Here is a 26459-nt window from a genome sequence, read left to right on the forward strand (position 1 = left end):
TTAACGTCATTTTAACAAGATTAACGCTGACAGCACTAGTGGGAACACAATGAATATGACTGCACATTTACTCCGACATCATCCTAGTGCAAAGACAAGTGGAAGCAGACAAAAACAACAAGCACGCATGCTACAAACTTTACCCGAGTCATTTAGACAGCCGTTAGCACATGATTCTCCTTATGGGGACCTGATATGTTTAATATGCTGCTGAGAATATAGCCCAGAAGAAGCGTATAGTATAGCTTTTATTTTGGAAAGAGCCATTTCTCTGTAATAAACTCTCTTTTCCAAAGATGAGTGATTCCTCGATCAGATAGATTTATTTTTATTATTTTGTTGTTTCAACAACATTAAATTTAAAAACTGTACTTTTGAGTTAAAATATATATTTATAATTTTAATAAATGACAAATTAAAAAGGCATGAACATTTTTTTGTATCGAAAAAATATCGAATCGTGACACCAAAGTATCGAACCGAACCGAACCGTGAATTTTGTGTATCGTTGCACCTCTAATATTTATTATTGGTTGGGTTAGCAACATCAGGACCAGTTGGCCAAAGTCCCAAATTGAAATTGTGTTTCTTTTGACTTGATGGCTGTGAAGGCCATCCAAGCACACAACTCATTCTCATGTTGAAGAAACCAGTTTGAGATGAGTTCAAAATTCAATTTTATTTATACAGCGCCAAATCACAATAACAGCCGCCTCAATGCACTTTATATTGTAAGGTAGAGCCTACAATAATACACACAGAGAAAAACCCAGCAATCATATGACCCCCTATGAGCAAGCACTTTGGCGACAGTGGGAAGGAAAAACTCCCTTTTAACAGGAAGAAACATCTGGCAGAACCAGGCTCAGGGAGGGGCGGGGCCATCTGGCTGGTTCCTTTGGTTACTCTCACTTTCATATCAACTTCAAGATGTCTCCACTGACCTCCGGCATCAACAAGGCATTTTTTGACCTAACAGCTATGCCACGTTCAAAGTCACTCGGGTTCTATAGCGTAGGGGGCGGCCCAAAAGCAATTCGCCTGCCACCAGGCCTTGTGATGTTTATCCAGCCCTGCCTATGAGTGAGAATCATTTCCATTTTAACACTATATTGCTGCAGTGTTGAGTGATCTTCACAGGAAAGCACTTGTGCTGCTGTGTGCTCGCTTGTGTTCCGGTTGAGTTCTATAAGAACCCACATATTAGATGTCTGTTTTGGACTTTAAAACACTTCAACTATTATCTTTTACTTGCCTACATTCCTTCAAAACCCATGCCCCTCAGGCTTTTTTGTTTAGATGTCAGGATTCTCATTAATCATTGGACTGTTTTGTTGTTAAACGTTCTCAGTAAACCCCCGCTCTGCCCTTTTACTGTAACTAACCCTTTAATCTTTGCTTCAGTCTAAGTTTTTGCTCTTTAATAAATTTCTTGCATTGCATGAAGTTTGCAAAAGGAAGTAGCAGAAATTCCAGTAAGGGGCAGAGTCCAATTGAGCAATTTTATGTGTATTTATCTGGAAAGCCTTTTCCTCTGCTGTCCAGCAGACCACACATCAGGTGTTAAAGGTTATTCACAATCACTTACTGTCTCCGCATCACATCTTATCCAACGCGTGGACCAGATCTGGGATTTAAGGACTCAAACTTAAATGTGAAAACATCTCTTTTCCCTTTCACAACATGAGCAGCCTGAATGGGGACATACACTCCTAGCAACCAGATCTGGTTTGAGACAATGGCTGACTCTCCAGGGGAACAAAACTTGTTAGAAACAACTCTTCTTATTCAACACTTTTTGTATTTTGGCTAATGCTGAAGGAGAGATGCCAATCTAAACAGCCCTTTCAGATGTTGAACGAGTTAAGGGGAAGGTGTGGCACACCTGCTGTATCGTTTGTACAATCAAGCAAGGGATCATGTGAAAGAAGCTTTGTGCTAATTATACATGTACATACATGGTTATACATATACCAGTCAGTTACCATGATTCACCCTCAGTGGGAACTAAAGGTAAAATTGATAATAAACCGTTCAAGGACCACAAATACACTGCTGGTTCCTGCATATGCAGACATGCTGATTATGAGTTTAGACATTACTTACTGTTTACACGATGCTCCTGTCGTGAATCGGACTCATCTGCAGAATTGATGGAGCTGGTTTTCTCCCTACCGCAGGCAGCTGGAAAGAAAGGGGTAAAGTTTTGGATTCAGACAAGAAGCCCAACAAGAATGTCCCCATTTCCCAGCTCCCCTCTCCACGTTTCAGTCTGAGTCACTGGCCCACTCTTTGCCAATTTACATGACAAAAACTGCGCTTGTTGGATCACTGAGTTCATTCACCACTTATAATGGCGTCTCCCCGTTCTTCTTCTTCCCACTAATAAATCTGCTACTACGCACACATTTCACACACAGCTTTGCAACCATGTATGCTACAAAACAATCATGCTACCAATTAATAACTTTGGTAAAACTGTGCGTTGAAGTGTAGCAACAAAAATTTCCTCATGTCAAATATCTCTATAAAAGCACAAATAACTACCCTTTACATTGTAATAGAAAGCTGTGTTAATGAGGTTGACATGTAGTAACGCAGACTATGTGAATAATTACCTCAATAAAAACACAGCTACTCTGTCATTTTAGGGGTAAAATGCTATATGCTAACAGAAAAAGTAACACTTGTTTTAATTAGGTTTAGCTAGTATTAGGACCACATTAAGAAAATAAACTGTAATGTTCACATTTTGACTTTTTTTTTCTCAAAATAATATTAATACTTTTTTACTTTATTGCCAAAATGGTAGATATTTTTTTCTTAATGTAGCCGTGTACTCCTTTGTAGCTAGCTGTTAATTAGGGTTAGGGGGAAAAATGGAGTTTTATTAAATAGTGGCTCAGGGGTTTTTTTTTAAAATCAGGTTTAGCTACATTAACACAAGTTTTAAAATGTATTAACATAAGGGTTTTTGTGTACACATTTTTGAGTCATATCGTGATGACAGTGGATAAATGGGGTAAAGTTGTAACCTGCTCAGCACAAGCTGTACATTGGGTGTGTCTGGCGGGCTCACCTCCAAAGTGTGCCCTCTCTTGTTCCTTTTGAATTATAACCCAAGGGGAAAAGGTTTAAAAAGAAAAAACAAAATAGAAATGAATAATCAACCTTACTAAGGTTTTAATTGTGTATGAAGGTTTATAAAAACACCTAAACATAAAAACAAATATACTGCTACAGTGGGGCAAAAAAGTATTTAGTCAGCCACCGATTGTGCAAGTTCCTCCACTTAAAATGATGACAGAGGTCAGTAATTTGCACCAGAGGTACACTTCAACTGTGAGAGACAGAATGTGAAAAAAAAAATCCATGAATCCACATGGTAGGATTTGTAAATTAGTAAAATTAGTAAAATAAAAATAAGTATTTGGTCAATAACAAAAATACAACTCAATACTTTGGCTCAAAATCTCACGATACATGGCCCCATTCATTCTGTCCTTAACACGGATCAGTCGTCCTGTCCCCTTGGCAGAAAAACAGCCCCATAGCATGATGTTTCCACCCCCATGCTTCACAGTAGGTATGGTGTTCTTGGGATGCAACTCAGTATTCTTCTTCCTCCAAACACGACGAGTTGAGTTTATTCCAAAAAGTTCTACTTTGGTTTCATCTGACCACATGACATTCTCCCAATCCTCTGCTGTATCATCCATGTGCTCTCTGGCAAACTTCAGACGGGCCTGGACATGCACTGGCTTGGACATGCACTGGCTTCAGCAGCGGAACACGTCTGGCACTGCGGGATTTGATTCCCTGCCGTTGTAGTGTGTTACTGATGGTGACCTTTGTTACTTTGGTCCCAGCTCTCTGCAGGTCATTCACCAGGTCCCCCCGTGTGGTTCTGGGATCTTTGCTCACCGTTCTCATGATCATTTTGACCCCACGGGATGAGATCTTGCGTGGAGCCCCAGATCGAGGGAGATTATCAGTGGTCTTGTATGTCTTCCATTTTCTGATGATTGCTCCCACAGTTGATTTTTTCACACCAAGCTGCTTGCCTATTGTAGATTCACTCTTCCCAGTCTGGTGCAGGTCTACAATACTTTTCCTGGTGTCCTTCGAAAGCTCTTTAGTCTTGGCCATGGCGGAGTTTGGAGTCTGACTGTTTGAGGCTGTGGACAGGTGTCTTTTATACAGATGATGAGTTCAAACAGGTGCCATTCATACAGGTAACGAGTGGGGGACAGAAAAGCTTCTTACAGAAGACGTTACAGGTCTGTGAGAGCCAAAGATTTTCCTTGTTTGAGGTGACCAAATACTTATTTTCCACCCTAATTTACGAATAAATTCTTTACAAATCCTACCATGTGAATTCATGGATTTTTTTTTTCACATTCTGTCTCTCACAGTTGAAGTGTACCTCTGGTGCAAATTACTGACCTCTGTCATCATTTTAGGTGGGGGAACTAAATACTTTTTTGCCCCACTGTATATACATGCCCATTTTCATATGTATATTTTAACTTCTAGATGGCTGAATTAATGTGACAGTTTTCAGGAAAAAGGGGCCTTTAACTTTTCACTGTCCAAATTCTACCAGTGTTATCAGGGTTTTAGCAGTTGGATGACTGTTTGAATATTAAATGTATCAAGAGTCTGGTGGTGTAAACTGTAAAAGCTGAAGTAAAGCCCATGAAGCAAATAGCATAACGCTGAGTCAATGGAGAGATCTAAGACTGCAACTTCCAGCTATTAAATGCTCAGGGAGGACTTGCCAGGTGCTCCCAGGAACCTGCAAGGCATGACTATGGGACAAACAGAGCACTACAGGGCAGGCCCCGCCAAAGCACAGGGCTCAAGTTATAAGCTTTCAAGTCAGATAACATCAGCCAAATGTGATAAAACAACTATCCAATCAGCTCCAGTCTGGCTCTAATTGTATTTCCTCTATCCTAAATCACTGAAGCTTGGAGAAATCACAGTTGTGCCACCAGCAGTCTTCAGCCATTCATTTGCATTCCAGGCTCTGCAAAAACATGTTGAGATGCAATAAGAACACGAACATGCAACTCTACCAAATGCATGACTTCTATAGAGGCTTGTGGCCAAATGTGGGTATGATTCAACTGAATGTCATAAATGAGTCAGTGCTAAACCGTAATCTGCACTTTAAACCTCCCTCAGGAGTCGCACCGACAGCTCAGATTCAGAACGCAGAGTCTTCTCCAGCCTCTAATACCAAAGGTTTAATGAGTGAGAGCCAATTTAGGAAGTCAGCTTGTGATTGAGGACAAAGTATAAAGTTAATCGCAAAGCTGTGCACGGTATATTTACATCAGTCTAATTGCAGGCCATCATGGATGATTATACGACAACATCATGACTGGGATCGCAGGGTGAGGTTCTGATAAACAACCGGAAAACAAGGAAGACATTTACTTTTGCATATTTCAGATATTTAGTTAGGCAAGTTAAAGGACTGCACCCACCTTCCAAGTATGAAAGGTTATGAAAAACTATGTGCAGCTTTTAAAAATAACTCAATGGGACGTGCTGCTGCTTTAAAATTCAGAGCCTGCTGATTCTTGCCAGCTTTAACCCACTACAGTACCTCATAATCACATAAATGTCTTGACACTCCCCTTTCTAGAGAAGTCAGATGAGGAGTGTGAGGTTAGAGTGAGCATAACCTCACCTGGAACGCAGATGCTTCGCCCTGAAAGATAGAAACTGTTTGAATGTGTTGGCGGCATCTGCACGAAAGCCAGAGAGAGTCTTCAGTCCAGATTCAGGCCAATGTGTGCAGTCAATAAGAGCTTGTTCCTGGATAACCACGGAGCGTCCTTTCAAAGCACAAAGACGTAACGCTCTCCTAGAAGCAGCCATATGTGAAATGACAGAGGACTGAGTGATCACAGTTTGCGCAAATGACGAGAAACCAAGTGAAAAGGCAACATCTCATCCATTTATTCACCTTCTTATCAATACATACGTACAAGAGTAAAAAAAAAAACAAACATCTCAGCTCAGAGTCATTCACTGTGCTACAGAAGAACGATTACAATCGAGTGCTACAGCAGGCATGAAAATACTGTACCACAACTATGTATAGAAAAATAAACTTCAGACATTTTAACTACATCTGTTCTGTGAGGGACCCTTTTACAGTTTCAACAATTTCCTGTCTTAAATAAACAAATGTTGCCATCAAATAAAGAAAAAGAAAAAAGCACAATGACATAGTCGCTTGTTTAGAAAGATCTGCATGCATCAGATTTACAGAGGAGTATTGTCCCCGCGGTCAGTTTGGCTTTGTGATGCCATAATTGCAGATACAATCCCAGAGATAGAAGGCAGTTTTTAGTCTTTGTGAGTCCACGAGGAGCAGAAAGAATTTGTGGGCTGGTTCTGAAAATGTGTCCATCACTTTTCACACATATAACGGCTGCAGCACAATACAGGCCGTCGGTCACGCTGCAGCCCGTTCATCATCCTCACTGCTTTGCTTTCTTTAAGATGGTACCCACTGCGGAGATGACGGTGGTCTTGGTACCGCTTGCTGTTGTTGTCACAGAGACGACGGCGGGCAGCGTGGCTGTGGTTGTGATGAGGGTGGGCTGGGCCAGGGTCACAGGGAGTGCAGAGTCCCACTTACTTTTCCTCTTCTGGGCATCTGTGACATAGTAAACACAGGGGAGGAGTCAGTAAGAGCAGGTCTGTGTTTTCTGGATTAACCGATTGGCAGGATGCATCATTCATCTCATTTTTGTGACCGCCTGCTAGCAACAAAGCGTTTAAAAATGATATTAATTTTAAAATTGTTTATTTGCTACTGTGTCTGTTATCTGTAACAATGGCTTACCAAACAAAAAAAGCCTGAAAAAGCACAAAGAAAAAGAAGAGCCAGCTTCTTGGAAGCAAAATAGAAACAAATAAGAAGTGGCTTAAGATTTTTGGACTGTACCTCACTAACCCAATAGCCTCATTTGTTCGTGTACACCTGAGGTCCAATCTGATCACACTACTACTGGAGCAGCTGAAGCTAGCAGATGTTGCAGTGCTTTACCTGTGGATGTAGTTGTGGTGTTGCTGGTGGTGGAGGCTGCTGTGCTGGAGGGGTTGGTGCCCTTCTTAGTCCCCGTGACAAACTCAATCTGGAAAAAAACAACAACACACACACATATATTAAAACACTGGTTTAAATTGTTTGATTTATTATTGTTTAAAAAAACAACTTGACCGCAGTCACTGAAAAGCTCAACTTAAGAATCTACAGCAGAGGTTACAATAATATGTAAGCGAAGCATTTTGCACAACTACAAATACTGTGAACAGCTCTGATGTCTCTTAGCTTGAATACTGTAGCTACATAACAGTGAGTTCATTTCACATCAGGCAGAATAGCTGCTGTGCTCTACATGTTCATTCAAGTCCAGCTCAGTGCAACAGCAGGAATGATGCTGCTGATGGCAGCAGGTATCACTATGTTTTTAAACAACATTGTCCTTGGAAACTCCCATCACCCCCAGCATTTAGCTGTCTGAAATGATGCCCAGCATAAAGTCAAAAGAATCCATAGCAAAGAAAGACATACTGGGGGGGTGGGGGGAGCAGTTGGTTTTTATGTAGCAACCCAGAATGGGTGAAGCCGACAAGTACATCTGCCCTGGGCTGGGCCCGAGCTGCTGTTACGAGAGCTCAACTTGGCAACATTGATTTCTGTGTGTCAGATGGAGGTAAAGTAGAAATGAAGTACAGCTGGTGGAGACTTGCCCCTGATGCAGACTGACAGAGTAATCCACTCTTCTTTGTCGTTAGGCTCACCTTGGTCCGTTCCTTCTTGGCTTTCTCCAGTTTGTCCATCTCCACCTTCTGAGCTTTGGCTGGAGGATTAAAAGCAATTATGAGCGCTGATATGAAATCACAAAGAACAAGTAAGCGAAAATAAAAAGACTTACCGAGAGCTTCATAGTAAGAGTCTTCCGACCAGGCATGAGGATCGAACATATCTTTTGGGTAGTTGGTTCCCAGTTCATCTATGGCGCAGAACTGAATGAGCTTCTCGTAAATACTGAAAACAAAGAGGAGCTTCATAAGAGTCAAACAGTACATCTGCTGTCACGTGTAGCTGACAGCCCATGTGTGCGTTTGACGGTGTGGGTGCATTCTCCAGCTGAGCTGCATACCTTGGGTTTCTAAATTCCTTCTTTTGCTGGATATGGGCGTTTGTGTCAAAATCTCCATGGAGCTTCCTCTCATACAGCTTGTGAATCTTCTCCTGTTACAAAACAAACAAACTGGTGAAGGAAGAGAACACACACACACACGCCGCTGTTACAATTCACTTCACTTGTGTCACAATGCAGTGTCACTTAGGAAATAAACAACATGTTTATACCAGGAATGGAGTTACTGTAGATGAGTTTCCTGAATTTGCGGAGAAATATTTCACATCCACGTTCAACTAAACCACATAGAGCTGGCACATGTACCCAGATCCACAGTGATGCATGAGGTCTTAATATAGAAAAAGAAGAAATAAGAGGATAGTGCTCTTGTTCATCCATAGAGGTATCTCTATCATCACTACATGTCTAGGTCCACTGTTACTGTGTTAACAGCAACAAAACGAATTCCTGTGCTTCTAATATTAGTGTTTTCTAAAAAGCCATCCCTATTGGCTGGATAATTTGATGTAAACAACTACAAAAAATTATTTTTGAAGACGCACTTTCTGACCTTCCTCAAGTAAACTCTTTAAATGTGCACAATAAATCCCCGACTTAATTAAAATATCTTGTGTGGATTCTTGAGATTAACAAGCACACTAATATTAAACATATCTGGACTATAATGAATTATATTTACTTTCAAGGTTCAATAAGCATCCCTCTGCCACATGTAAAACCACAAATAGGATGTCAATAAACAGTGAAATAAACAAGGTTAATGGCTGAAGGCAAGCAGCGAGCATGTCGCGAATAGATCAGCACCAAAATATGCAGTTTGTTCCAGGATGAGTCCATCCCTATAAACTCCCACAGAAAATGCAAAAACAAACATGCTCACAGCATTGTCACTATGAACACTCTGCACCCTTAAAGTAACTGTATGCCCCACTTAAATTGTAATTACAAGTTATGCATTTGTTAGAGAGCAACCCTTAGGTGTTGTACCACTTTGGTTGGACAAATGACATTAGAAGCTTCATTTATACTTCTGCACTGATGCATGTAGATCCTATGAGATAACCTACACAAGTATAGCTGACGACTGTCAGCATTTAAGCACTCACTGGCAGTGATGTTATTTCTCTTTTTATTAAAGAAGTAGCCAAAAATGCACAAGAGGAAACTGTGAGTGACACTTGCTGCAGACTGTCTACACCATGTTGTCACATTTTAACTTTTAAACTACAAAAGAAAACACATCTTTACAAGTCTTCCAATTTGACACACTCTCTATAACAGGTACAATAGTCAAATATCTACTTTACACTGATGTAAAGCCCCAACAAACCTACTGGTGACTGATAAAACTATTGGAGCTGTTGCAAGTGGTTTTTTTTGTTGTTGTTTTTTTATTAGGCTAACACATGATAGTGATTCTGCTGCTCTGCTTTGGACCAGTCTGGACACTTCCTGCCTCTCCCTCAGAAGGTTTCACTTGAATTTCCAGCAGCAAAATTTTGTCAAATGCAGACTTATAAAAAATAAAAACAGATATTGTGGTCAGCTTTTCCTAAAACACAAATCTTTTCCAGAGATATCCGAGTTTCAGACTGAGCTCAGTGAGTTGGCAGCCAGTGGATCGCTCTAATCTGCTCTAATCTCAAGGTCGCGGTATGATTGCAAAAGGCATTTGGAAACAGTTCACAAAGTGGCTACATTCCAGCGCTGGTGAATTGACAGGAAAAACAGAATATTTGCGAAATCCAATTAAGCCATACTGTGAGAGTACATGTGCTGCAGCTCCTCTGAGCCCAGAGGGCAGGGATATCCAGGCTGTTATGGTGAAGGTGAATCATTAGTTGTTCGTCTGATAGGTGGGGGAGTGTCAGCCCAGAGGGGATACTGCTGAGCTGTTCACTTACTAAGTCAGCTGTATGTCCTGACCTGCCTTTGCTCCTCAGAAGACAAACCTAACTGACTGAAGCTGGAAGCGCCAAAAATGCAAAGCAACGAAAAGAAATCAGCGGCGGTGATGCTGAGCAGACTGAGGATGACACTGTGTGCCGGTTTAATTACAGGGGTGCGCCTCAGGATTTATGTCGCCACCAGAATGTATTTCTAACCCGAGAGGGAACAAGTGAAAGCTAAATGAGTCGCTTGGCGTCAACAGGAGGTTATTTTCAGTGCATAAATATCCCATATGTTTCGTGTGTGGATGAGGCAGCTTCGAACCTTTAGCGTTTCAAGTCTTGGTTTCTAAATCTGATCTTATGCCAAGGCTGTGAGCGCAGACTGTTTTCTCTCCCCATGGAACCAATTTCTTCTTTTTTAAGCTAATGACAAGTTCTTTTAGGAGGATGAATTTACTACCTGGAAAGTAGTTATCCAGCACATAAACAAGTCTACAAAACCCCAGATTATTCAATCAAGCCCTTATAAAACCCCAAACCCCAGCTTTAACCACACCCTCCCCCCAATCTGATTAGCAGGCATAACTGTGGCCTAAGTGGTGTTACTCAAGCTGCTTGCATGATACAACAGCATTAAAGCGTGTGCTGCAAGTGAAATGTATGTGGTTAAGAGAACGTTTAGCAGTGGTGTTGGGTACCTGTAGATGGCTGGAGCAGCGTCCGGGGGGTTCGGAGGGGATCTTGATCTCGTCAGGTGACATGTTTCTCACCTTTTCTGAAAACAGAGCTGGAAGGAAAGAAAAATAAACATAAGCCTAATGTGCTTTCACCTCTGTGGCTTTTCCCTGCGTGTCTTTACATGCAGGATTAGCTACGTTAGACGGCTAAAATGTAGAAGTACATCCACCAAATGAGAAATTGGAGAGGTGGTGGTGGAATACGGACATGAATTGGAGAAGAAACTCGATTAATGTGCGTCAAAGTATTACTGGAGAATTCCTGAGCACCCTTGTGTTCATCTTACTCCTAAGTGTGTGCCAGTAAGTTTTACAGGGCAGTGTGGTATGAAGAGAGCATGTCCCAGGCAGGGAGTGGCTGCTGTTGGGGCTTGTATAGAGAAGGCAGACTCCTTTCGTCTCCTTTGTTTTGCTCGACTTGTCTCCCTCTGCTCTCTCTGACTGCAGGCCAGGCATTCTTCTGTGTCACTAACTCTTAATCACACAGACACAGTCATTTAGAGCTGTCAGTACTTCGGTGAGTAGATGCTGCAAGTGTGCATGTATGTGCAGATGGAGGAACTCGTGTCTGCTGAAGCTCTATGAAGAACACTGACAAGTAAGAACCTGACTGGACATGAAAAGACCAAAAAGAACGTGCTTACTGTGTCTTGTTTCACACTTTAGCTTACAGAGCAGAGCAAAATCCCATCATCACATACGCACAACCCAATTACTTTTATTCTTATATTTAATGTTTTTATTCAATTCAAAAGAAAACATCCCACCCAGCTTTCAATCAGGGAACATAAGGGAAAAAATCCCGTTAGACCCAAAGTCATTTATCAGAGTATATATTCAAATTCCTGACACAAGACCAAAAACCAAACCTGAGCTCCCCTTCAGGTGTTACAGGATTAAAAATAGACAATTCTCTTAGCAAGCCATCATTTAAAATGGACTTAGGCAAAGTGGAAAACCTGTGTTTGGAAATAATGGAGACTGCATCATCTTGGCTCTATGTGAGCAGAAACATTACTGCAACACAGTTAAGCAACATGTGCCAGAGCTGAACTCTGCTCGTGTGCAGACACGATGCTAATCATTTTCTATCTTCATCAGCCTGCTGATCATGATCATATGGGTCCACAGAGGCGCACATGTCTATACTGTTTTGGTGCACCGATTGCCCGCATGTCAGAAGACTAAGAGGCGGAGCACCTCTCTTTCCCTTTTGTTGGATAACTGATATGGTTATAGTTAACCTCCCCCGTTGGAGTAAAGGAGGGGCAGGGCGTTCCCTCTGTTGGCTAGACACAAAAGTAAAGCTGAGCATGCATGTGCATAGGTTCATACGCATGCCTAAGATGTGAACTAGTTTAGAGATATATAGAGATATACAGAGATATTCAGTTACGTGAACATGAACTGGTCTTGTGTAAATAGTCTGTGGCACTAAACCTCAGTTATTAGAGACAGAAAACTTCTGTAGCACCAAACAATAAAAACCTGACAAGGCAAGTCCGATGACTCAGAGGCATTAGGTGGTAGCTTGGTATTTTACAAAACTCTCTCTACACAAAGACTTGCAAACACTGTCTAACAGTGCTGCTGCAACAAGGTTTAACAGTGTGGAAGCCTGCTAATCCACTTAAAACAACCTGAGATTTACTTCACAATTTTGTGCCCTTGTACAAACTCTAAACACTAAAGTGCGTCGGATGGTAGTAGCAGTGTGAGTGTGAATAAATCACAGCCTGTGTAATAAATACAAAAATAAATAAATCCCTGCTAATTATTCAGCTCAGCATGGGAAGGAATATTCTCAAACAACAGGAAGAATCTGAGAGTAATAAACAGACAGAGAAAAGATTATATTCTGTTTCTAAATCACCATCTGTCTTCCTAAAAACAGACAGAAAGTCAAAGTCTGTGCCCTGGGGTTTTTTTCTGGGAAAGGCAGACAATGTCCGTCCCTTCAGTAAACAGACAAAGAGCCATCTTCAGCTTGCTGACAGAAGGCTTTTAGCCAGATGCTCTGTGACATTTACTGACAGACAAGACGGAGGAGCCGAGCTCCACTGCAGGAATGCCAAGGGTCCGGGCTCAGGCTATGAGTCACACTGACACTACAGTACACTCGTGGCAATAGCAACTGCTTTGAAAGCTTTAAAATCGCGCTAGTGCATCTCCTTTTCCTCTGGGACTTGTTTTTATGCCTGAGCCAGGCTAGAAGTTTGGAAGAGGTGACGGTAGCAGGAAATTATTTGTGAGCAGAGGCCATTCCTCTCGTGGAGAGTGATGGCAGATATTACACAGTGAGATGTGCTGACACCTTTTAAAATGATTTTCATCCATTTTATAAACAAATATGTTACACAACTCTTCTCACACTCGTTTTCTGCGAGACATTCTTTCAAAATAAAACATTTAATCCATGAGAAATCACATAATTTTAATTGTAATTATGAGTTGTCTACCCTCGTGGCAATGCATTACCACATGTCGAATGGGTGTCGCACTGCCTAATCTGTGCCATCATCCGCATCCAGCTGGGGGCTGCATTAACCAACAGCAGAGAGAGACGGTCAGTGCCAGAGGTTTACAGTCTAAGAGGTTGGTGTATAAAACGCCACTCCCTGTATCACTCATATCCTGCCTGATTTGATGTTTCCTTACACACCTGTACAGATCAGTCATTACTCACTAACCACTGCCAGGTCCTTGTTAGTCCTTCATTTATTAGTCAGTGGACAAAGAGGCTTGAATAAGTCAACTAGGTCTAGGTAGTGATTCATACACCTACTGTACCAACACCCAGCTGGCATTGCTAAAAAATCTGATTCTTTCACATATTTTTGAAAGAAATTCAACAAATGTATTATTATCCTTTTAAGCAAATAATTACAGCCATGTCTGAGGCACTCAGCTTTGAGTGCTATTAGGTTCTACAAAGGATAAGTCAGAATATATACTGTACTTTTTCCAAAAAATGTAATTTTCTACAACAATTGTTTTGTTTTTTTTTTAAATATATTTTTTACACCTGACTAAAAAAGGCAAACTGTGGATTTCCCGGGGATTACATTCAGCTAAAGAATCATAGGTTTTCTGCAAAGATATCAAGCTCTAACGTAAATCGAATGCAATTTAGTACCTCCTGGATGATCGTAGCAGCCATCTATATATCATCACATCTTTTTAAATTCATTTCAGGTGGGCTTCATTAAGGATAAAACTAAACTATTAAAGATTACAACTTTAACCAGGCAATAACCATCTCAGCTCTATGTGGCTAACCAGCAAAGCAACAAGGCTGTTGTTGGAAAACCATCTTTATAATCACTCAGTCACTGGATATTGGACAGTTTTAACATAAACTGTATATGAAATACAGTTCATGTTAAAACTGTATTTCTCTACAAAGTTTGGCTAATGTACTGGAGTATAATTATAGCCATCCACATTTCACTGCAATGAATGCCTCCTGGTCTTGTCTGCATCTTTATGTTCATTTACAGTCAGTTACATAGTTACGAGTTCAAAGGTGGCCGCTGATGTCGCTGCAAAGTCTCAGAGCCATCTTGGATACAACTTTTGTTTTTTCAATAGGAAAAGGGCCATGTGACACATCAAACTTATTGGTACTGTCACAAGAAAAACAATGGTGTGCTTGGTTTCAACGTAACTTTATTCTTTCATGAGTTATTTACAAGTTTCTCTTTGTTCACAGCCATTAACATGTCGAACCCATCACTTTTGTTGTTCCAACAGTCTTGGAGGGATCCATCCAATGTGGGTTAGTGTCAGACCAATAGTGGTGGTTTTGTTTGTTAACTTCACCATTCACATAAAAGTTTGCCTCATCACTGAACAAAATCTTCTGTGTGAACTGAGAGTCCTGTTCCAATTTTTGTTTTGCCCATTCTGCAAATTCTGTGCGCCGATCTGGGTCATCCTCGTTGAGATGCTGCAGTAGCTGGAGTTTCTAAGGGTGCCATTTGTGAGTAGCTAATATCCGCCGAAGGGATGTTCGACTAATGCCAGTCTCCAGTGACATGCGGCGAGTGCTACGCTGTGGGCTCTTGCTGAATGAAGCTAGGACAGCCACTGATGTTTCTTCATTAGTGACAGTTTTCTTGCGTCCACATTTTGGCAAATCCAACACTGAACCAGTTTCACGAAACTTAGCGAGCAGTTTGCTAACTGTAGCATGGGAGATGGGTGGTCTCGTAGGGTGTCTTGCATTGAAATCTGCTGCAATGACCCGGTTACTGCGTTCACCAGATATCAACACAATTTCGATCCGCTCCTCACATGTTAACCTCTTCGACATGTTAATGGCTGTGAACAAAGAGAAACTTGTAAATAACTCATGAAAGAATAAAGTTACGTTGAAACCAAGCACACCATTGTTTTTCTTGTGACATTACCAATAAGTTAGATGTGTCACATGGCCCTCTTCCTATTGAAAAAACAAAAGTTGTATCCAAGATGGCCGACTTCTAAATGGCCACCATGGTCACCACCCATCTTGAGGAGTTTTCCCCCTCACATATACTAATGTGCCACAAATAGGACTTTAATATCACCAACCATTCCCATGTTATTACGGTGTATCCATATAAATGGCCCACCCTGTATATACAGTGGAACCCTGACTTACGAATACCCCGTTTCACGAAAAATTCAAGTTACGAAGGCACTGAACGGCAATATTTCTGCCCGTGTTACGGCAAAATGCCCGAGTAACGAAACCGCTGGCTCTGATTGGCTCAGCCAAGCCTACAATGCCCACAATGCCTTCCGAATCATGTGACAACCCCTTGGCTTCCGTACTTGCACTTCGCTGTTCCACTTGAACGACGCATTGTGGTTCTAGTTAGCAATTAGCCTATCAATCAGCATCGCCTCACTCAAAACGTGCAATGGGTGCTTCGACTTACGAAAATTTGCGACTTACGAAAGACCCTTGGGAAGAAATTAATTTTTAAGTCGGGTTCCACTAAAATTTAAAAAAAAAAAAAAAAAAAAAAAAAAAAAATATATATATATATATATATATATATATATATATATATATATATATATATATATATATATATATATATATATATATATATATATATATATATATATATTTTTTTTTTTTTTTTTTTTTTTTAAATATTAAATCAAGTCCATTTTAAGAGCTTGTGGACAACAGTGGGGAATATATCACAGGCTTGGGCTAATACTTCTGTGTAGGGTCAGTTTATTGTTCAAAGTTAAAGATTGAGCACAAGGATTACTTTAATCCTTTAATTGCCGCTCTATATTCTGCGTGAGCACGTGCGAGTTCATGCGTATACTCACCAACTAGCTCCTTGGGGTCCTTTTTTTCTGCTTCTGAGATCTAGAAATCACAAGAAAAGGGGTGAGAGTGGGAGGGCAGAAAAATGAAAAAACAGGGGACATTTAGGCCTCTTTTTATCATTAGTGCTCGATGGTGGGAAATAAACGCAGCATCAGTCATAGATATTATGAGACCATGATTCCTGCTAGGGTTTAGTTGGTGAGATGAATGATCTAATCAAAGGTGTTAGATAATTAGATAACTCTTTATTGTCATTGCACAGTCATACATAGTACAATGGTACAATGAAATTGGAAAACTGTACAGGTGAAAAAGAGAGAGCTAAAGACAAAAGCTCATTCTCTGTATACCTGAAACCTAAAAATCACAGAACCCAGAAGCAGACTTCACACACTACAGAGCAGTTTCTTAGCAGTAACAGAAGCCTGAACTGTAAATCTTAGAGAAGATTCCAGAGAACGACTTGGCTCAGCAGGAGGAGGAGTCTTGTACAGCCCTTAAAATATGCCGCCTATTGTGCCAGCATTCTGGGCATAACACAGGTTCAGCACAAAAGAACAGCGCTGTTATTCACAGGAATCATGCCGTCACCTAGCAACTGCACGGGCACATCAAAGAACTGTCCTGAAGTGGGCCAAATCACAAGGTGGTGGTGGAGGAGGGAGGACGGCAGAAAGACATGTAAATACAGCAAAGAACCCCAGCAAAAAAAATTAGACTATTTGATACAGAGCTTAAAATTAAACGAATTAATTTAAAAAACAAACAAACAAACAAAAAACAAAAAAACACTCATCACTTCACTGATCCTCCAGTTGGCACGGCTTCCCCTTTTAGCTCGCCCTCACAGTAAGGTCACAGTAAGCAGCTTTTGAGGACTTTTGTACAGAGAATATAAATTTAGCCGTCTCACAAGGCCACACCAAAAATATTACCACCCTTTCAGATCAACAACAGGCCCTTCTAATTTCAGCTAACTGTGCACATCGTCAAGCCATCTGTCTAGCATGAGTAAACACGGACTTGTAACCACACATATACCAAAAGATTATTCACTGGAGGGACGCTGATCACGTATCTACTCATTTAAGTTTTAATTACTGGAAACAGTGTAATAAAGGCCAATGCTACATTATTATAATAACAGAATATGGTGTTGAATACACCATAAGGGGGTTACTTCTAATTCTACATTTTCTTCTTTCTTGATGGGATTTCTGTGAGACAGCTGTATGAAATATCAGCTGTTAGCGTTTTGTATACATCCAGCAAACTGGGAAAAAACGATTTAAGACTGACCGGATTGCTTTAATTGTATCAGCTGTATAAACAAAGCGATATGCTTCCTCGTTAAAAGGAGCACTCCACTGAACATGAGGTTCAGTCTGTTTCTCACCAGGAACAGTTCTGTGTGTGGAAGATCCACAGAAAATGGTATCCAAGTGGATTTGAACTCAGGCCTCTGCAGCAGCAGCATTTTAGCATGTGGGCTGCCCTCTTATAACAGACTCATTCAGCACTGCTACAATAGCAGGAATATTATTACTATTATTATTATTATTACTACTATTTTGTTTCCCCTCTCCTTTGGGCTGCTCCCTTGAGAAGATGAAACAGTGGATCATCTGCCTCCATCTCATCCTATTACCAGCATCCTTTTTGTGTCACATAACTTTCTTTCACTACATTCATGAATGATCTCTGTGGTTCTTTTTTCAGCGTCACTGTGTCCAAACCACACAGCTCACCATCTCAAACCTTCCCCTTTACTCTTGCTGTTATTCTTCTGTCCAAAATATTCCTCTTCTCTTGAGAGTGTACCTCCAGCTCTCTTAAACCTGCTCATCTGTCATCTTTCTTGCTCATACATGTCGTGCACCACCCTCACTTCCCTTCCACTTTTACATGCAGTATCACAGTTTCTCTCTTCAAACGCCACCATTTAGACCTACAAAGACAGTGAGGCTCCTTCTGATCTGTACTCTTAACACTCTCAGAAGGAAACATTGCATCTGCAGTGCAAAAAAGCCATAATGCTGCTGACTGATTGTCACGTCTCTCCTTAATCTAGCTTCAACAACTCCTGGTATGGTTCATTATCTTCAGAGCGTTTTTCTGGGCCAACCTCTTTTCGACCCTTCGTATCTGGCCTCACCTCCTCCTTGCTAATCCTCTGCACACCTTGATTCACTAACTGTCCTCCATCTGCTCTCTCATTTTTTTCCATTCATGAGATCCTCAAAGTACTCTTTTCACCTTCTCAATACACTCTCTTCTTTTGTTTATGACATTTCCATCGGTATCCTTGATCACCCTAACCTGCTGCACATCCTTTCCAGCCAAGTGCTTTTCTCCTTCCTTAGTGTTCAAGCTCCAGGATCATTAGCCTCGAAGGAACACTTAACACCTTAGTGCTACTTGTTAGCATGTTAAACTGGGAAAAACGAAACACTGGAGAGAATTGCCTGGATTTATAAAACCACATAGATTTTGGGTAACAGAATGAGAATTATAGTCGAGATAGTGGTTAAAAAATGTGTAAATGAAATAAATTGGTCACACCACATAAAAACAAAACTGACTTTTTCACCAGATGGTACTAGAAGGTGAGGATCCCAAAATTCAGAGCACTACTCTCAGATATGTTGGACAATAATATCTCTAAATATTTCAGAGCTCTGTCACTTATGACATTTAGTTTGTCTAATTTATTTATTTTTAATTAACATATCCTCCAGCAAGCTTAAAAATTATGAGCAAGATTATAGAACAATCCATTTTACTGAAAATTAAAACTTCCAGGCAATTATTAAATAAGCATTACTGGAAACATAACAGATCCCCTCTTCTCAATATCTCAGTTGGTCACCAACTAACAGAAACAGTGCTTTGAAATTAAGCGATAGGGACTCTGATGCACGCTCTTCAAGGAAACGTTCTCCTGTAGTAGGGGGCTCTGCTGCACAGCTATCACAGATCTAAAAAGAACTATCAACTTTATCGACAATACAAAGGCTTCACACTACAGATTATCCCCTTTATCTCCATTCCAGCAGACAGTTCCCCATGCCCGAATGTGTAAACTCAATGTTTTCTTAAGATCTCAGACTAGATCACAGTACAATCTAAAACATTAAAGGAGAACTTGGATATATCCAACCACAGTTCTTATCGAGCACAACAGTCTTTGTGGTTAAATGAGGCACTGCGCACACTCAATTAAGACACGTATCACACCAACACCTAACAGCTGCCATTCACAGATAAGCCAACTGCAAACGACAATAAGTTTGAGGACAAAGTGAAAGCTAATATAAACATTCACTCTCTTTTTGGGTTTCTAAATCTAAACCCAAATATTAGCCTGTTGACCTAACATCTGCTTATGCAAACTACACTGCTGCTAGATTTCACCGCAGAATTTCTAGCAAAACCAAAATGAGTAGTATCCTATTGCTTTATAACAATATCTTAGTGATGGTAACAAAAGCAAGAAAACACATCGAGGCTTTAAACTCTCTCTCCCAACGTAGCCAAAATTACACGACAACCTCTGTTTTTAATGCAACTGCTCACAAAAGGTATTTGCAGCAGGTTTAAATAACACTACTAAACACATGGGCACGTTTCCAAAGTAGTTGGGATGCTTTGTAAAATAAAAACTGTCCTTTGCACACAGACATTCTCCAGATTATATGAATATACTTTAAATGATCAGATATTCATTGTAATCTCTCTGAAGGTTTATTCCATTTAAATCAAACTGGTTTTCTTCTGCCTTACCTCAGTTCACTTGTGCAGATGTGAACATGGTAATCACGCTAGTAAAACAAATCGACTGCACTGAGACCCTTTGGAGGAGGTGGTCTCAGTCTTCATTTATGGTGTGAATAGGATTCTTATGTTCTATAGTGAATAAAATACGGGTTAACGAGAGCTGCAAATTGTTTTTTTAATTTTCATTTTGCACCACATCCCAACAGAAGAAAGTGAAGTATTTCCCTACAAAGTACACAGAATATGTTTCATTAACTTTCCTGGAAATGTTTCTCTTCCATGGCAATAAAGCTCTACATGTTGATACACGCAGCACTGAGAAACCACATCATGAACCACAGTTATCATTACCATACTGCAATGTCCTTTCATTGCCATCACTTCATGATGTGGCATAACCAACAGGCAAAACTCACAAAATCCCCTCAGACAGCCATCACAGAAATGTTGTAAATCAAAGCCTCAGTCAAGCTATACATCCTCTGCCAAACAGTGCAGCAGGAAGCTGGCACACCGTCTGGCTCATACAGTTTGAAAACACATACAAAGGGTGTGGTTAGTATGGTGTGAAGGTCCAAGTAGTGTGCTTTACAGAATCAACACGGCTTGTTCGCCTCTTCACTTTAAGCCACACATGAAGATGCATCAGTGACTCATAGCGTACTTCAAATCCATGAACCCACAGCACCATCTAGTGAATATGCTCTATCGCTGCATGTTGTGGCCGCCATCGCTGTGCTTCAGGTTAGTCACAAAACAGAATGACAAACTAATCAGGCTTAATCACTAAATCTAATCAATCCCACAGTGTTCAAATACCTCAAAGTCATCTGCGTCCCTCCCCTCGTCAGATTCGTCCACTTCCTATAAAAACAAAAATGCAGAAGGTTAACACTGTAAGGGGCAAAAAGGAAAAGAGACCATAATGGGGAGCCGAGCAGCAGGACCAACAGCCAGCACTGGGCTGAAAACCTATTAGTCAACTATTTCATCTACAAGTGGGCCTTAAATAAAGCATTTCTGGGAGGTTGTAAGGCTGACTGTGATTTCTAGCAACTTAAGCAAGGCTCGCAAAATTTCAAAATCTCTGGTAGCCCTTTGAGCCGGCACTCTTCAGTTTTTGGTAGCCCAAAATAAATTTAGGTAGCCCGAATAAAAAAAAGAGAGCAATTTTTTTATGTTTTGTTTCCGTTACAATATTATACATTAAAGTATAATATTGTAACAGAAACAAAAATTAATCAAAAAATTGTTAAAATACAAATCACAACATTGTATAAAAATTACAATCATCAACTCAAATACTTGGTTCTCATTGAACAGAAATTTCTATGAACTTGTAAGAACTGTGTAGGACATGAATCAGTCTGTGTCAGATCCTGAATATGACATTTCCACTGGAGTCACGGGTCAGAGGTAAGTGGAACCAAGATCGAGGCCATTTGCTTTTTGAAGTTTGCAAAGACTGCTAAATTTTGCCAGTGGTAGTTCACTCTTTGCAACATAGCACGCTGTTCTAAACAGATTTTTCAGGACTTCTTCTTGTGCTTGGTTTATTTTTAGTATGTTTTTGCAATTGGTGTTTGTTCCGGGAAAGATACTGCAGACTGAGCAATAATGCATTTCTTGCATTTCTCATGGGTTCTGATGGGGTCTTTCTTAAAATTACTGGTCCCAGTAACAAAGGCGCTTGTCGACTCAGAAATCGAATGAAACTCACAACACACCTGGCAGAACATCATGTTATTTAGCTCGTCATATTCCAACAGAAATTCTTTTGTCCATGAAACCAAAAAAGCTGCGCTTTTTTGGTCTCATTGTCTGATTTGTCATAACTTTTCCGTTTTGTGGTCGGCTTTTCTTTGGCTGTCCCTTCTTCACCCTGACCTGTCTTATTTGGCTGAGCAGAACTAAAACACCGGCGTAAATCCTGCTGCTTTTACACACGTACTTACATAACGGTCAGCGATTCTCTGCGCAATCAACCTCTCACATGTTTAAGCTTGCTGCGAGAGATTTCACTTGTCATGTCTGAATAGTAAGCTAATCACCGATAAGACGACGTCAGAGGAATTGGTGCGCAATTAATCGTCACTCACCAATCAGTGCTGAAGCTCTCTATACACCATTCACGCGGTCGCAAAGTGAAAGCAAAAAACAAGCGCAAATTCAAACGCGATTTCAATGTGTCACATATTGACAGTGGCTCACCGATGCCAATGACATAATTGCTCAGCTACATTTTCGAAAGAATGCAAAAGCATCGACATATATTTTTCCTTCCTATGATAGCCCGACAGGCAGGGCAGAGATAGATTTTGGTAGCCTGACTGGAAAAATTTTGCAAGCCCTGTTAAGAGTGTGATACATGTGTGCCCAAAGAACACTTCAAAAATTTACAGTTTCATTTAAAGTTTGATGCAAATTAAAACATTTGCAAAGGTGGCTACAGCAATAGTATGGAGGGGAAAAAAAGTAAAGCACTAATACCCGCTCTCATAATAATGCTTGTATATGTTCTTGGCTCTGTATGGCTGCTCTGCACCCGCTCTCAGCCTAACAACATTGTCTATATTGTGACTTTGGTGAGCTAATGTAATCTGCACAAAGATGCCAGAGAAAACAAACAGCATTGTAATGGAGCACTTTAAGAATAAGCTCTAAAACTAACAAGTAACTAAAGCATAATTTATTGTCCCAAAAATGTGCCAGTCTGCGTTCTGGTTTGCTTTTGGACAGAGCACAGACGGAAGTTTTCACCCATCACAAACTTGCCACCGCAAAATCCCAAATACACGTCACTGGATGTGAATGTTGATTGGTTGACAAGTGAATAGGGAGGGGTGTGACAGCAGAGATTACCGGGAATAGGAGAAGCGTGGAAAAATCTAAGATTGTAAAAACAGTAAAAGTACAGACAGCGCCTGCAGTGGACACTTCATTGATTTTAAACACTGTTAATCTTCAGCTCTTTGTACATTAAAAGTTCAGTCTTTTCTGAAGCTTGCTGACAGACCAACAACAGGACAAGATAGCTCAAAGATCAGTTGTATTACAAGTTTCTTTTTTTAACCCTGGCTCCATCTGACCACAAACATTCTCTGCAGGCAGACAGGCTGTCAGTGACCACCCACAGATTGGATTCGTGCAATCCCAGGTCAAGCATAAAGCAAGCATGGATAAGACTACATATGTGGCATTCAACATCAAACAAAGGAGGAACCATGGTTTGTCTTAACCAACCGTTAGCCTTTTGATGTTGAAGATTTTGTCATTGATTAGTGGTCTTTGATCAATGGTCATGAGAATTTGCATCTTAATGATCAATGAACTGATCTCCCAGTCCACTGCTCCTTCGGGCGTGCTAGTTTCAGTCATTATGCAAATGTACTGAAACCTGCAGTCAGCCAAGACTGAAGAAGTCACTTGGATAAGTGACGAAACGTTTCTCCCACTGAAAACGCTACATCCAGATAAACAGAATCAACTTTTGGGGGATGTTGAAGATTGCACTTATGCTTATAAGAAATCAAATAATGTGAACGTAAAACTAAAGAAAAGAGGGAAAAAAAGTACTTTGGTGATGCTGATTTTGTAGTGGGGAGATCCTGATTATGATGCAGATCCAACCAAGCAATCAGCCTTCCAAACCCCTCTGTACTCAGTGAAGATTCAATGTCTCAAAACACACCACATACTCCGAGAGCACACAACACGTGAACTATTTTTCTGTCAGCTAGAGACATCAGTGGAATGGAACTGATTGATGAGTAAAAATAAAATCTAGAAAGCTCAGAATTCAAAACTGACCGAGTTGTTTTCTCTGCTGTCTTCATCTGCAGACTCTTTTTCTTCTGGGCCCACAGTTTGGTTCAGGTCATCCTCATCATAGCGATATACAAGGCTTCCTACACGCCCCCCTATTGATGCGAGATGGGGGGGGGGGGGGGGGGGGTGTCACAAAGACACAGAAGTAAAAGAAATCAATTAGGCAGCAAAATCATTCTTTTATTTCACACATAACTAATTTTGAGTGATATCATTCTAACTATTGAAACCTCAAAGTAAGCCAGCCTATGAGACAACAGGAAATAGCCAAAGAAAGAGTTCGTCCTCAGTTTTAAATTGTCTGTTCTAGCCCTCATTGCCTAGACTAAAGCTTAGCAACACTGGGACCTCACTAATGGTCACTATACTCTGAAAACTTTACCGACTCCCTAAATTGGCACTTACTCATGAATCCCTGCTCTGAAAGCTTCTGTGCCAACTAACAACCACATGTCATATTTCTCTCGCTCTCAAGAAATTTACTTTAAGCTTTAAAATTAGAAGAGCTCAGTGGACAAAAAGGTCCCCTTATACTGATGTATATTTTATCAATGGGTTATTAATGTAAAGCGGTTTTACTACTGGTGTAGTTGCTTCCAGTGGAGTACATTACGCACATCCATCTGTAGCTAATGACTACTTAATTTGAGATTAATCTGATAATTATTCTGTCCATTAACAAATTGAAATATGGGTTAGTAAAATTAGGATTACAATGATCTTATGTCACAAGTCATAATCCAGCAATCCAGAAACAAATCAGTATATTTGGTCCCTGTGTGCCAACAGACAGGCTTTGGCTCTTTAAGAAAGGACGATATGAGAAATAAACATAATAAGGCCAACATGAAAACTGCCAGTGGATCACAACTATGGGAAAATATACTGGGATATAGAGTTGTACATTTCCGGTAGCTTTATTTTGGAGTCGATTGCTACTGCGAAGGTGTACTCAAAAATCATATCCAAAATACGAAAACGGAAAGATTGCGTTAAATTACAAAGAGCAGAGGATGTGTCATAAAAAAAATCAAATGATCAATTTTGATGTTTGAAGAGCGTAGATCGATTGTTTGTTTACATCATTCAACACAAGCAGAACTGTATTACTGCATGCAGAAGACACATCGTCCACATTCAGAAGCACATCTCTGTGTAGTGACAGTTCTTATGATTTAAACAGGCAAAGGGACGGCAGTAAAAACTCCGGACCTGTGACAGCATCAAGTACGCTGGTGTTCCAATTGTACAAATCGCGAATCCGTGTTCGTGCTCTCGGCAAGTCCGGACTCGCGTACTTGAGAATTGAGTAAGGGCCTATCTCACCAGTGAACAAGGTTATCTCGGAGTCAAGAACACAACCCGGTATCCTGACACAAAACGCACCCTCCTCCGTTAACTAAAGACGCATGTTAATTTCCGTTTGGCAACAGTTTCTCTCAATAAAAAAACACCATCCAGCGAAATATGCGCATATTATGTTTTACGAACAAAACAACATGAACATGAAGATCGTCTAACTAGCTACATGCTAACGTTAGCTCCTACATGAAGTTCCGCAGTAAGGCTGGCGGACCTACAGCAAAGTATTTCATAGTCGTTAAACGTATGAAAGGAAGTTAAATACTTTTATATACCTGATTCTTCTTGTTCAGGGTCAGAGTCGGGCTCCGAATCATCTCCATAGACCGCTAAAGACGACAGCAGCGTACTCTTTTTACCGCTCGCCATTTCTGTGTAGTATCGCATAAACGGTGGGTCGCAGAATATTGACGTCATCAAAACGGTAACACACCGAAGGAACTGGTCTGCCACTGGGAAATGTAGTCATTTTGTTGGCCAGCGTTCATTCTTCTTCTTCTTCTTCTTCAGTCAAGTTTAACGGCAGCTTGCATCCAAAACTGTTGCATTACTGCCATCTCCTGGCTGTTAACCGTCCGTCACTCCTGAATCCTCAGATCCTCTTGATGAGACCAGTACTTCTCAAAAAACCACCACTTTCCCTTCACCATGACTTAACTTATTAACCACTTGTTCAAATGTAAGTTCCCTTCCACCACTCATTTCACCCCACATCACCCTCCTGTGACTTACATACTTCCTACAACTAAGGAGTACATGCTCAACCGTCTCCATATCAGTGCACCCATCACACAAGCCAGTCGGATGTTTCCCTATCCGAAAAAGAGTACCATTTAAAAAGCAGTGGCCCGTTCGTATTCGACTGATAACAACCTCCTCACGTCTCTGCAATCCGCTACTCCTCTTAGCTTCTATTGTGTTTTGCACCCTATATAAATGTCTCCCTTTTGTTTCATTATCCCATGCCATTTGCCATAAGTTCCGACTTTCTGCCCAAACTACACTTTTCCCTTCAGATTTTCACAATGGTAACTGTACATCTATGTCCAGCGTTCATTCTATTGTTGTACCAGGTATTTCTAGGTATTGTTTCACTTACAGGTATTGATTCTTTAAGTTCACTTTGCATTTTATTTTGAAGGTTAGTTTCTCACAGGGCTGTGTTTTTACTTCCCTCCACTGTTCTTTTACCTTCCTTCCTTAATACCTGGATTGAATTCATGTGTGTCTTATTATCCGTCAACCTGGTTCATGTGTAATCACACTGAAATCACATCGAAACAGTCAGTTTTTACTGTGTGAGCCTAAAAAGTTCACTAGATAAACATATGAA

At 40.6% G+C, this 26459-nt stretch overlaps 2 protein-coding genes across 4 annotated transcripts in view; both read right to left on the reverse strand.

Moving 5' to 3' along the window:
• Positions 1-2351, reverse strand: part of itgb4 (integrin, beta 4) — a 28257-nt gene extending 25906 nt beyond the window's left edge. The window contains exon 1 of the mRNA XM_082544032.1: positions 2107-2351. The gene's annotated coding sequence lies outside the window, so the exon portion shown is untranslated. The remainder of the gene's footprint in view (positions 1-2106) is intronic.
• A 3598-nt stretch (positions 2352-5949) lies between these two features.
• On the reverse strand, positions 5950-25564 carry sap30bp (SAP30 binding protein). 3 transcript variants are annotated; one of them, XM_082543070.1, is made up of 10 exons: positions 25402-25564; positions 23747-23856; positions 20756-20800; positions 16159-16198; positions 10786-10874; positions 8193-8284; positions 7965-8077; positions 7780-7889; positions 7073-7160; positions 5950-6679 (listed from the first exon to the last, which is right to left on the reverse strand). In XM_082543070.1, the coding sequence occupies exons 1-10, from the start codon at positions 25541-25543 to the stop codon at positions 6501-6503; spliced, it is 1008 nt and encodes a 335-aa protein (XP_082399196.1). In that variant the 5' UTR covers positions 25544-25564; the 3' UTR covers positions 5950-6500. The 3 variants fall into 3 exon arrangements, with proteins under 3 accessions (XP_082399196.1, XP_082399197.1, XP_082399198.1); XM_082543071.1 differs by having other exon boundaries at positions 7831-7889; positions 25402-25554; XM_082543072.1 differs by lacking the exon at positions 23747-23856 and having other exon boundaries at positions 25402-25530.
• Positions 25565-26459: the final 895 nt, after the last annotated feature.

Source organism: Aulonocara stuartgranti (assembly GCF_965226115.1).
Source record: "Aulonocara stuartgranti genome assembly, chromosome: 8".
Taxonomy (NCBI): domain Eukaryota; kingdom Metazoa; phylum Chordata; class Actinopteri; order Cichliformes; family Cichlidae; genus Aulonocara; species Aulonocara stuartgranti.